At 41.2% G+C, this 12,779-nt stretch overlaps 1 protein-coding gene across 3 annotated transcripts in view; it reads right to left on the reverse strand.

The window, feature by feature from the left end:
• SLC5A11 (solute carrier family 5 member 11) overlaps nucleotides 1–12,779 on the reverse strand; it is a 43,784-nt gene that overhangs the window by 17,338 nt on the left and 13,667 nt on the right. For 2 of the 3 annotated variants that reach the window (XM_054580945.1, XM_054580944.1), the window contains 3 exons: nucleotides 7,616–7,721; nucleotides 4,991–5,071; nucleotides 720–925 (listed from right to left, as the gene is read on the reverse strand). In XM_054580945.1, coding sequence (XP_054436920.1) covers nucleotides 720–925; nucleotides 4,991–5,071; nucleotides 7,616–7,721 — 393 coding nt within the window. Of the gene's footprint in view, nucleotides 1–719; nucleotides 926–4,990; nucleotides 5,072–7,615; nucleotides 7,722–8,893; nucleotides 8,999–12,779 lie in introns of all 3 variants that reach the window. The other variant, XM_054580943.1, reaches the window with a different exon arrangement.

Consider the following 12,779-nt stretch of genomic DNA (forward strand, 5'->3'; position numbering starts at 1 on the left):
CCTCTGCCCACATGTATCTGCTCTTTCTTATTTTAGGTACATCCATCCAGTTTCTTCATGCATATACAAGTAAAATGCAAATATTGAGTTTATTCTCTCTCTTTTAACAAAATGGGACTTATTGCACACACTGTTGTGTCTTCTGCTTCCCCTCCCCACACACTAGCTATGCATGTGCCTGTGGCCTGTGCTCTGGCAGTTCCCTCTGCTGCAAATGCTCTTTCCTCCACAATCTCATGGGGCCCTCACTTTCCCTCCTGTAACCTGTGCTCAAAGGTCACTTCCAGCCCCATCTCACCTCACCTTTTACATTGCACATAATTTATTTACTTATGTCTATCTACCCCAGCTGGAGGAAGGTGAGCTCCAGGATCTCCCTCAAGCTCTGTCTGATTTGTTTACTCATAATTTCTAAGTGTCCAGTACACAGACAATGTCCAGTGAGCATTTGTCTAGTAAGTAGTTTTAACCTCCATTTAGATTGTCTTTTTTCTTCTACTTACTGGATCTTCCCATTCAGCAGGCTGGATTAAGCTTTGCCATTGAGTGAGCAGAGCAAGAAGTAAGATAACGTGTAGAGCAGTAGAAAAGAAGGCATTATAGAAGATGGGTGTAGAGGGGAGAAAGGCAAATGAGAGAACTGTGGGAGGGAGAAAGTCCCCAGGCTTTCCCAGGAGTGTCCTGGAGGGAGCTAGCACAGCCAACTGCCCTTCCCATACCTGATCTGTGCACCAGTACCAGAGAGACGGGATGGACATTCCAAATAGGATCCCGGGCCACGGGAGGTCAGATGTCAGTGGGTCTCGGAAGATGTGGAAAGCGTCTTCTCGGGGAAGCCCACAGCTGCTGTTTTCAGTACGGTTGGTGGCCAAGGCCAAGAAATACTTCTCCACCAGGCCTTCCATCCCTCCGACGGCAGCAAAACCTAGACATCAGAGGAAACCTGAATGTGCCAAGAGCTCAGATGGATCTCCAGCAGTGATGGGATTGTTGGAGATCATGAAACCCTACTCAGAGTACAGTTACAAAGGAGAGTTAGTGCCTTAAAGGTTTTTAGCTACTTATCTTTTTAATGCCTTTGGTAGTGAGTATGGAATGCTTCTGAGCTAAATATTGCTAAATGCATAACATAAAGTATATAGGATTTTAAAGAAAACCAAATATATTAAAGGCAATCATCAAAATGTAAAAACTAATGTGACCTAGTTATTTATCTCTTTGCCCATTAAGGAGTAAAACCTAGCAGGAAATCTAATGACAATTTCATTTCAAAGTAGCCCTGAACACAAAGAAGATTTCAATGCATCAGCAAAAACTGTAAGAATATCTCGATAAAAACATCTGGGGTATTCTTCGGTATCAAAGTCACATATATGGCTAATATTTCCATTGTTCATTGCCTACATTTATAATTGGAAAATGCTAAATTTCAGTGACAGATTTATGAAAAGAGAGGTGGTTTTTCCCCCTCCTTCAGGGTTTACAAATGCCCTGAATTCTTCCCACAGACTCCAGGTTAAAAAAATTCTTGCCTTAAGGAAGTATTCTTTCATCTCTGAACTTCTCAGCATTTTTCTACTCTTGGTATCACAAGAGTGGTATGCATATTTCGTGACCTTGAGCAAGTGGCTTCCCCTCTCTGAGGCTGAGTTTCCTCATCTGCTAGTGGGGATAATTTTGCATCAACCACACAGGGCTGGAGCTAGGGCTCGATGAAACCTTGCACATGAAATGCACAGTATCTGGCCCAAACTTGAGCTAGTCCAAAAAATAATAAAGTACTGTCTTTTGGAATCTGCTTTTTCTCATTAATGGAAGGCGATGTTACCCCAAAATAATGTTGCTCTCAATAGATTACATTCTAGAAGACTTTTTTTTAAATGGAAGACGGTTGGTTTTACAACTTGGGTAGAAATAACTACTAAGAAAAAAACAATTACTGTGCTGATAAATTTTTGTCATAATTTATTTTTCTGAAAAATTATTTTATGGTGATGGTGGTAGTGGAGGGTGTCAATAATTGACAATAATCAACACAAAAGAATTTTTACCAACAATTGGACCCACCCATCTGAGTGTGTAAAGTATGGGCACTTCAGGTAGCATATAGAGCAGGTAGAAAAGCTGAGAATAAAAGCACCCCAGGGTGGGTGAGAATGGAGAAGGCACAGCTCCACAAACTGTAATGTGCACAGGAATCAATAAAGTGCAAACTCTTATCCAGCAGGTCTGAGTAGGGCCAGAAATGCTGCCTCTCAAAGGCACCCAGCTGACGCTGATGCTGCCTGTCCACACACCATACTCTGAGTAGACACCGATGGAATTCAAAGTCCTCTTAGAATAAAGAAAAGTGAGTGATTTTGGTTATTAATCTGATTTCAACCACCTTAATAAACTCCCTTTTTAGGTCAGTTTTTCAGTTTCTTTTTTTTTTCTTTATAAGTTGTCAGTCATGTCATCTGCAATTGATAATAATTTTGTCTCTTTTTTTAAATCTTATGGATTTTATTTTCATTGCATTAAATTTTAGATAGCACTTTCTCTGATTCTAATAGGATTGCATTTCATGTTCCTTGATTGCTTTTTTGATTTTTTTAAATAAAAAATTGTTCTGATTTCTTCTTTAGTTATTGGGCTATTAAGATTTCCTATTTTCTCTTAAGTCAAATTTAGTAATTTAGCCTTAGCCAGGTCACTCAGTTGGCTGGACTGTCATCCCATGCACCAAAATCTTGCAGGTTCCATCCGCGGTCAGGGTGTGAATGGGAGGCAACTGAACAATTTTCTCTCTCCCTCTCTCTTTCTCTCCTTCCCTTCCTCTCTCTCTAAAATCAACAAACATATCCTCAGGTGAGGGTGAAACTTTTTTTTAGTAATTTAGATTCTTCTAGAAAACCATGGATTTCCAATGAGTTTTCATATTTATTAGCATAAAGCTTTGTATATGATATTATCTCCTAAAATATTTTTCTCTGTGCATTTAGTTTGTTTTCTCATTCCTAATTATACTGCCCTCTTTTTCTTTCTCTTTCTTGATTTGATTTGCCACTGTATTTCATGGTTCTTTTCTAAGAAACAGACATTGCAATAATTCATTCTGTAGTTTTCTCTTTTCTAATTCACTAAATTGGGTTTTCATATTCATGGATATAATTGTTTTTCTAGGGTTACGGGTTTTGATTTCATCATTGATTGTGAAATGTAATATTCTCATCATTACTTTTAAATAGTGTGTAATTGCAATTTTATTTCCTCTTTGATGCAAGCACTATTTAGAAGACAGCTTTAAAATTTCTAAGTAACTAGGTTTTTTAAATGTACACTTTCTAATAAGCTTATTTATTTATTTTTGTTTTACATGGGTAAAGTAACGTAATCTGAACAATGTTTACACAGGTAATTTTGCAAAAATTGGTTATTTTTTTAATAGTTAATTGTCATAGGTGGTTCTATGATGCTGGGAAAATGTATATTCACTGTTCTCAGAATAATTTTTCATTTATACAATTTATAACTCCTAAAACTTTATTTATTTTTTGGCTTTTTGTTCTGTCATGTGTTAAAGTATTTTCATACTATTTTGGTTTCTGTTGATTTCTCCTATTTCTTTTGCTTTGTATATCTTTGTCATTTAATACACAAAGGTTATATCTTCATTGTAAATGTGCAATTTTTCAATACAAAGTGACTTTCCCCTGTTTAATGTTTTTTTGCCTTATGGTATATTTTGTTTTATGTATGTCACTTACAAACTATATAAAGTTCAATTTTCTTAACCCAAGCCATAGTCATTAAGTTTTGTTGAGTTTTTCTTATTTGATGGCTCCAAATTATCCAAAATTATTGAATTAAACCATGATTCCAAAAATCTTAAAGAATCCCAAGCAAGATAAATGTGAAAAATCATATATTCCCATCTAGACATAACACATTAAAGCTGCTGAATATCAAAAATAAAGAAAAAATCTTGAAGGCAGTCAAAAGGGACAGGGAGGAACCCATGTTACATAGAGAGGAATAAAGGTAAGAATTACAGCAGACTTCTTTGAAGCTATGCAGGCTACAAAACAATAGAAGGATATCTTCAAAGTGCTTAGAAGTATAATAGTATACCCAGTGAGAATATTTTTCAAAAATGAAGGAAAAATAGAGATGTTTTCAGACAAACAAAAATTGAAAGAGTCCATTACCAGAAGCCCTATATTATGAGAAATAAAGATATTCAGAAATAGTTAGAATGAAGGTTTATATTATCATTATGTATGACTTTTTTCTTTTTTTAAATCACTCTAGAAGATAGTAGACTATCTAAAGCAAAACTTGTAGCAGTGAATGGGATTTATCACATATGTAAATGTATGGCAAAAATAGCACAAAACAAGAGAGGGAGGATTTGGGAGTGTACTATTGTGAGGTTCTGAAACTGTAAATGAAGCAGTATAATAATATCTGAAAGTAGACTGAAATGATTATTGTAAACCCTAGGGCCAACACTAAAATAAGCTGTAAATGAAGAAAAATGGAACCAGAGGACAAATGGAACAAATAAGCAACTGGCAACATAGATTTTAATCCAACCTTATCAATAATGATATAAATGGAATTAACCTAAAAACACAAATTAAAAAAGATTGTCAGATTAGATGTAAAAAGCAACTATATAATGTCTACAGGAAACTTGCTTTAACTATAATACAGATAGGCTAAGAGTAAAATGATAAAAACATATATACATATATATCCCTTTTATTTATTTATGTAATCATTTACCCATATTAATATAGAAATAGCTATTAATTTTGACTTTAAAAAAACAACAGATTTTTGTGATAAGCACAGCTCTCTTTCTGCTAAAGTAACCATGCCTCAAGCAAAAAGGCCCCAGTTGTAGGCTTTTGACAGCTGGGTTTGCTGATCCCAGTTGTGAGGGCAGATACCCCTGCCTGAGGGAGGTACTGTCATCTACCCAAGTGACCAGGTGCCCACTTACTGTAGCCCATCAGGGTGAGTGCTCCTATAAGCATGATCACAGTTTGCAGGGCATCCGTGTAGATCACAGCAGCCAGGCCACCTGGGGAAGGAGGAATAAGTACTAACGTGAGGGTCAGGTGCTCTGGTGGAGAGGAGTTACTATGGGTCACAGAGGGAATCTGAAAGGTTGACACCTGACCACAGAGATTTCTCAGTGTTAATTGTCTGCAAAGATGGTCACAATATCTCCTGTGCATGCCTGTTTTGCAGCGTGACTTTACTACTTTTATGTTGAGATGAAGTTGATTCCTCTACCTCTCAAATATGGGTTTGGCCAAATGACTTGATCTGACCAATAGAATATGGTGGACGTGATATTGTGAAGCTCCAAACTTAGGTCTCAAAGGGGCTTTCAGCTCCTGTTTTTACTGTACTGTTGCCCTGAGGTCCAACACACCTCGTTAAGAAACCTAGTCAAGCCTAGTGGAGGATGATGGTCTGCGTGGAGGGGAAGCCTGGCTGATAGCCCAAGCAAATTGCTAGCCATGTGAGTGAGGCCACCTTGTTCCAGCAGCTGTGCCAGGTGCCATCTAGCTACAATTCAACTGAACCAGGTGAGACCAGCAGAACCACCACCAACAGACAATCTGTGATGTGAGTTGTGAACAACAAAGAACCATTGTTGTTTTAAGTCCCTAAATTTATCAGTAGTTGTTACACAGTAATTTCTGAGTAATAGAGGAAGTGATGTTTAGGCCACAGTCCCCAGGCTCTGAATACCTTTGTTTTTAACATTGGAAAAAGAATGTGAGGTCTTCAGAACCCTAATAATCTTCCCTGGGTCACTTCCCTGAACAGGGTCAGGGTAGTTGGTCTCAGTGGATTTTTGTTGGTTTTGCCACCTAGAAAAATCTTTGTAATAATTCTGGACAAAGCAATCTTTCCTGTCTTTTCCCTATACCTCCTTCCCCTCTTCTTCTCAAAAGGGAGGGGCCACATCTGATAGAAACATGTTTACCAGTGGGCAAGGTCACTGTGCCATAAAAAACCATGCCCATGGGTGTGGACTTCTATGACTCTCCTTTTGTGCTAACAGGAACAGGGCCTTGTTCCAAGCAGAGAGAGACTTGGTCTAGCTTCCAGCCCCAGTTCTCTGCTGTCCTCCCATGCAATTAATCTGTATGAATGAGGTGAGATCCTGAAGATTTGGTACCACTGAAACCCACCATCGTTTCTACACTAATATTTATGGAGCATTTACCATGTGCCAGACACTATGTTTAGTATTTTATTGGATCATTCAGTAACATCTGGTGAATGCTCCCCCATAGCTCTATGTGGTGGGATACAGAGGCAAACAGAACAACAGCATTTTTCCCTGCCCTCGCAGAGCTTACAGTCTAATTGGGGAACAGACCCTCAAACAAGGAAACATGAAGAGAAATTGGCAACTGTGACTGGCCCTTCCTTTCCTCGGGGCTCCAGGCACAGTTTTTCTCAGTGCTAAAAAATCAGCCAAAATCTTTCACCATCAGAGGCCTTTGCATTTGTTAGATTTGATCACTTTTCAGTTTAGAGCCCCCAACGGTGTTCTATGGCACTTAGACCTCAATCCAATGCCAACCCTTTGTTTCACTGCTTTTCCTATTCAGCATGGTGCCAGGGTGGGAGGTGCCACTCTCATCCTAGTTCATGTGAATGGCACCCCTGCAGGTGAGCAGAACACAACCTGAACCATCTGCTTGCTTATCTTCAGCCACATCAATCCTCCCTTGCTGTCCCCCAGACAAGCAAACCATGTTCTCATCTCAGAGCCTTTATTCTTGTCTTTCCCTGTGCCTGGAATTCTCTTCCTCTAAACTTCTCATGGATGTTTCCTTCATCACTTCAATCTAGTTCAAATATCACCTTAGCTTAATATTGCATGTAAAAATAAATTCTTCCCCCCTTTCTCCCCATCTCACAGCTGAATTTTCCTTCATAGCACTTGTTAGGTTATTACAATATACTCTCACATTGTTTATTGTTTTTCTTGTTCACTGTCTTCCATCCCCACAAGCACATAAGTTCCTTTGGGGCAAAGATTTTGTCTGTCTGTTTACTGCTTCACCCTCCTTCCTAGCATGATGTCTGGCATATGGTAGGGTGTACGTATATATGTATGTATGTATATAAGTGTAATGAAGTCTATTATATCAATAAGAGGCAAAGAAGTTGAGAGGGTAAGTATTCAAAACCAGATACCTGTCAAGGCTCTACTCTATGCCAGTCACTATTCCAAGATGTAAGTTTGAGGGGGAAAGATGAGGCTGTCCAACCTCAGGCTCTAGTAGTTTAGGACCTAGTTTTGTTCAGTGCATGTGAATACACATACTAAGTACTTAGTAGATTCTCAAGAAATAGGTCCTGAATAAATGAAAAACAGCTTGATGCAGTTGTAATACACTTTTAAATCCTCTGTCTTATCAGGCAACCCTCTTCCTTAGGACAGCAGCCAAGAGAAATCATATTATCTGGGGTAATGAAGTGAAGTTTAATGAAATATTAACACAGTGGAACACCAGAAGATGGGCCAGGAAGAGATGGGGTGGCCCACGGTCCTTGCACACCATCCCTCCCAGCATCGCCCCTTATTCAGGCATACCTGCAACAGTGTATAGAGCTGTGATGACCAACAGCCCAGCTATGGCCAGGTATAAATCCAATTTCAAAGACTGCTGAATAAAGATGGCGCCTGCATACATGTCCACCTATAAAAACATGAAGTGGACGGATGGATGAATGAATGCATGGGTGGATGGATGGATGCATGCATGCATGGATGAGTGGATGGCTGGGTGGATGGATGGATGGACATGTGCAGCACAGGTACCCCTAGCCTACATTCAATCCCCAACCTAGATCTGGAAAAGACAGAGGAATCACATATTGTTATCCTTTCATCCATCTCCTACCAGATTTTGAGTCTCAAACTGGAGCCCCGTGGACAATTACATTTGAGACCTCTTCCCTGGGCTAATACAACAACTTCCTCAGTGATCTTCCCATTTCTACTCTTGGTCTTCTTCCACCCCCTCATCCACAGCACATCTAATTAGATGCCATCATGGTAATCTCTTCCTTCTCCCCAGTAAAGCTCTTCAGTGGCTCTCCAGCACCTCCACGGTGGTCTAAATAAATCAGCTAGGGATGCACACCAAGCCCGGATGATTTGCCTGCCGCTTGGCCTCATTTCCTTTATTCACCAGTCCTCCAGGCACTCTGAAACACACCATTTCCTTAACAAGTCATGTTCATCCATGTCTCCAAGCTTTTGCTGTTTCTAGCCTGTCTTTTTGGGATGCCAATTCCCCTTTCTCTAAACTTCTCCTCTGATGTAACTGCCCTTGTGAAGACTTCCCCAGGTGTAGAGCCAGTTCCTGTTTAGGTCAAATAGAACTCCTCTGCCCCCTCATCCCCTCACATAGGACCAGCTCTCCCAGCTCCAGCTGGATGAAACGACAGCATCCATGTGAGTTGGGCTGTCTGAGCAGCATATGCCCGGAAGAGGCTGTGGTGCCTCTGCTCTTGGACACTTTCCAGGAGCTCTGCCCATCCAAAGGTCAGGGTGGGGCAGGCTCATGGGCCATCAGCACATCTGATTAATAGCTGATCACTGCTTATCTCAGGAGAAAGACCCAAGTCCAATCCAAGGGCTCTTGGGAGTCCCAGTCAGTGACCTGCACCATCTTGAGATGTTCCAAAGGAGCTCTGGCAGGAGTGGGAGAGGAGTCCTTCCCTCCACCCTTTCTCCTGACTTCCTCTGCCCCTGCTTACCTTCTCCCCACCCCTCCCATATTCCTCTAACCTCCCTGAAGCCCTGAGAAAGTGAAAGGGATGGAGACACCCTAGCAGGTGTCTATCACTGATCTTCTCACCTTACCGAGATCTTGGTGAAGATGTAGATAAACAGGTAGAGCACAGCCAGAATGATGGGGATCCTGTTGCCACCAAAGCGTTTCCTGAGGTATTCTGGCATCGTGGTGACCTGGGGGCCAGAGCTGAGCTTTCACCATCCACCAACTCTGGGCTTGTGGCCTCAAGTCACCAACTGCCCCCTCTATCTCCCCCAACTCAGAAACATGTGCCTGGAGGGATTCTCTGTGGAGGACTCAAAAAAAGGCAGGAGAAAATGGGAGCAAAGAGGTGGGATGTGGAGGAATTGGCATTCTGTGCAGGTGTATATACCCAACTATCATTTCCAAAATGTGAGGCATTTGTGTACCCCCATCCCAATTTTTGCCATCTTCACTATTATTAATTAATAATGTTTCCCTTTCAACCAACTCATGTTTTTATGTAAATAAATTGATCCTGAAAGGAAATTTCAAATTTGCACTATAAGTGAAAAAGTGATCCTAAATTTATGGGAACCAGCAAAAATAAATATGTAAGTAATGAAATAATTAATTTATTTTCTTTTCTTTTCTGGAAACTTGCTGTTAAGCCTACTCATTCTTTCATTAAAAAGAAAAAAGTTGTTGGAGAAGCATTGGAGAGAATTAAAGGCTTACTAGCACCAGCATGAGACTTTCCCCTGGAGTTCATCAAACAGCTGAAAGACTACAGAAAGGAAATAAGTTCACTATGTGATTCAGTGTCATTGGCCTTATGCTGAACACCTAAAATCATCTCAGTAATCTTCATTTATCTGTGTTTTAAATTTTGGGGAAATTACTCTGCTTTAAACTTTTAGCCATTTCACCATGAAAATCAGAAAATTCTAATAGAAAACTATGCAGGTTCCAGAGACTACAGAAAGTTCAGAGAACTCCTTCAGCAGGGGGGTGCTGAATTAGGGATGCTCCCTCATACCCTAGGGTAGGTTGTCTGAAGCCAGGTGTCATTACCATATGGGACACCACAGGGTCTGAGCCCTGTTGCTGAGAACTGTTATCTGAGCAACACTTTTCTTGAGGTTCGGCATTTCCTTTCCCCATCTTCTCATCTCCATTGTACTCTCAGACTTGGGGTTGAAAAAATGTCATATCTAGCCTCTGGGACCTCAAATCAACAACTGTTCTTCCACAAGCTACTAGATCTTGGAAGGAAAAGGACAGAGTAATGATGGTATTTGTAGAAATGTCTGCAGCTCCTCCTCCAGGGCGTTGCACTAATATAACCCAGGGAGGAGAGGACTAGGTGTCCAGCCATGATGAATGGCTAACCCTCCAATGCAAGTTCAGATTACGAAGGCAGAAGGAGATGTGGAAGGAGACTAGGAGACTAGATGGCCAGCCTTGATACAAGAACAGCAAATCACAATTGTAGGATATGGATGTTCAAGACTATCAGGGGTGCTGTTAAGTGTAAAATTATTTCAATTTTGATGTATGTTTGATGTTTTCTTCATAATAAAGTATTCACAAAAGTGAACTCCAGGAATACATGGACATTTTAAAAGGGAAAAAAAGAACAAAACTTCTCTTTCCTCTTTCTTTCCCCAAAAGGGCCATTTGGGATTCTGACCCTCTTGAATGTCTTGCTTTGACCCCCAGATCTGCTGCAAGGCCAACACAACTGGGATTTTTCAGAAGCACGTTATTCTGAACTCTAACACTCTATCAGGGAGTAGTAACACACAGAGAGATGCAATCACACCAAGTAGAATGAACACATTCTAGGTGATGTGTATGAAAAGCTAATTAGAGAGAGCACACGAGGGCTTCAGCCTACTCAGGTAAGTGGGTTCACTCTCTCATCCGTGAAAGAAAACCACCAGCTGGTCTTACGCAGCTGGACTGCTATCACTGGCCAGCAGCCTTTATTATCCATCGACCTTTGTTTCTATCTAGAGACAGCAGCACAGCCTCTACATGTAGGAAGTTTCTAATCAGCTAAGAAAGGAAGGAGGAATGAAAGTCTCAGAAGGTGAGCAGCATTGGTATCTGGAAATCAGACTCCAGGGAGAAATGTGAAGCCCACTGACAGATGGAAGGCAGAGCCTAGGCTGCTTACTGTAAAGTACCCAAGAAGGTAGTTTGCCAGTCAGTAAGGGTGTGAGAGACAAGAAAGACAGAAGCAGAGACGAGGCAGTTCATACAGAGGGGGAAACCACCCTCTGGTGATTGCAGGGTGAATGCTAACAGGAAACAGTAAGTGACAGCTGTCCTGGAGATGATCACCCTAGCTCTTGAAGACCTTGCTGCTGGTAGTTCCTCCCTCCCTCACACACTCCTCATCTCCTGGGGGGGAGGGTGGCAGGAGGACTTCAGCATCTGTTCATTTTCCCCATCACATCCAGATTGGAACCCCATCCTCACAGAGAACCCCTCACTCTTCCTCAGAAAGCCATACACCTACCCTCATCCCTCCCTGGAACCCTGCCCAGCACTCAGTGGGGATTCCAGCTCCAACACCTGTGTTCTTTCCACATGGTTCCCCAGTCTGAAAGCAGCTTCAAAGACAGTGCAGAGAACCCACATGCCATAACCTGCACAGTATCCTACTTTGCTCAGCCCCAACAACAGTTGGTCATTTCCCTCTGCCACCTGTTTCTCTGGCCAACACCTGAACCTTGTCACTTTCAGACCCCCATGCACCTCTGAAACCTCAAATTTTCATCAGTACAGCTCTCTCATTTGCTAACTTTGATGAGCCCCGCTTTGGGGCTCAGCCAGGACTTCGAGTCCCTAATTGGTGCCTCTTTTTGGGGACATCACCTCATTCCTCATTTCACTTCTTTCTGAATCTATTTAAGACCCTGCTATTGAGTCATTTTGACAATTATTTATTGTGCATCTACTATGGGCCAGACACTATTCCAGATACTGAGAGAAAACAAGACGGTTCCTACCTTCCTGGACCTTACAGTCCAGCAATTTTCAACTTTTCATCTCATGGCACACTAACTAATTACTAAAATTTTGTGGCACACCAAAAAACAAAAAACAAACAAACAAAAAAAATATATAAAGTTTTTTGCCTATCTGACAAGAAAAATAGGTAATTAATTCACACTGGATGGCTATTGTTACTTTTTTGACAGTCTGAGGGAAAAGAGGTCAGGCATTGCATGTTTTAAAAATACTTGTGGCGCTCTGGTTGAAAATCGCTGTTATGGTCCAATGGGAGAGACACACTGTCCAGTTTGGTGGCTCTCAGCCAAGGAACATTTGCACCTTCACAAGGAACATTTGCAATATCTGCAGACATCTCAGTGGCCAAAATCTGAGGGATGCTACTGGCATCTACTGGGTAGAGACCAGAGATGCCTTAACATCATAGAGTGCACAGGACAGCCCATCTACGCAAACACGCACTGCAGAGAATCTGCCAGCCCAGAATGTCACTCCTGCTGAGGTTGAGAAACCCTGGTCTAGCGGGGGAGACATTTTAATTTATAATCACACAGGCAAATGAAAAACAGCAACTATGAAAAATACAGCAGAGGGGAGGTCAGGAAGGGCTTCCTGGAGGAACTGTGACATCAAGGAGGATTTGGAAGGTGAATAGAAGTTAACTGTACCATGAAGGGAAGGACATTTTCCCAGCAAGAAGGAAAAGATCATGATGATCTGGTGAGATGAGAGACTGTCAGGAACTGGCATGCAGCTGGCATTCAGCTCAATAAATGTGTCTTCATTCTAGGTGGATAATTGACTTAAATGTAACAAGTTCTATTAGATAATATAGGCAAATTTCCTTATGACCTAGAATAGGAAAAAGATTTTTTGAAACAGACCAAGTAAGGCAGGAAAGGGGGAGAAATGTGACATTAAAATTGGGATACGTTTACGAAAACACATTAAGAAACGAAAAGGCAAACT

Source organism: Pteronotus mesoamericanus, unplaced genomic scaffold, assembly GCF_021234165.1.
Source record: "Pteronotus mesoamericanus isolate MK-2021 breed Mesoamerican mustached bat unplaced genomic scaffold, CSHL_Meso_final contig_64, whole genome shotgun sequence".
In the NCBI taxonomy this organism is placed as follows: domain Eukaryota; kingdom Metazoa; phylum Chordata; class Mammalia; order Chiroptera; family Mormoopidae; genus Pteronotus; species Pteronotus mesoamericanus.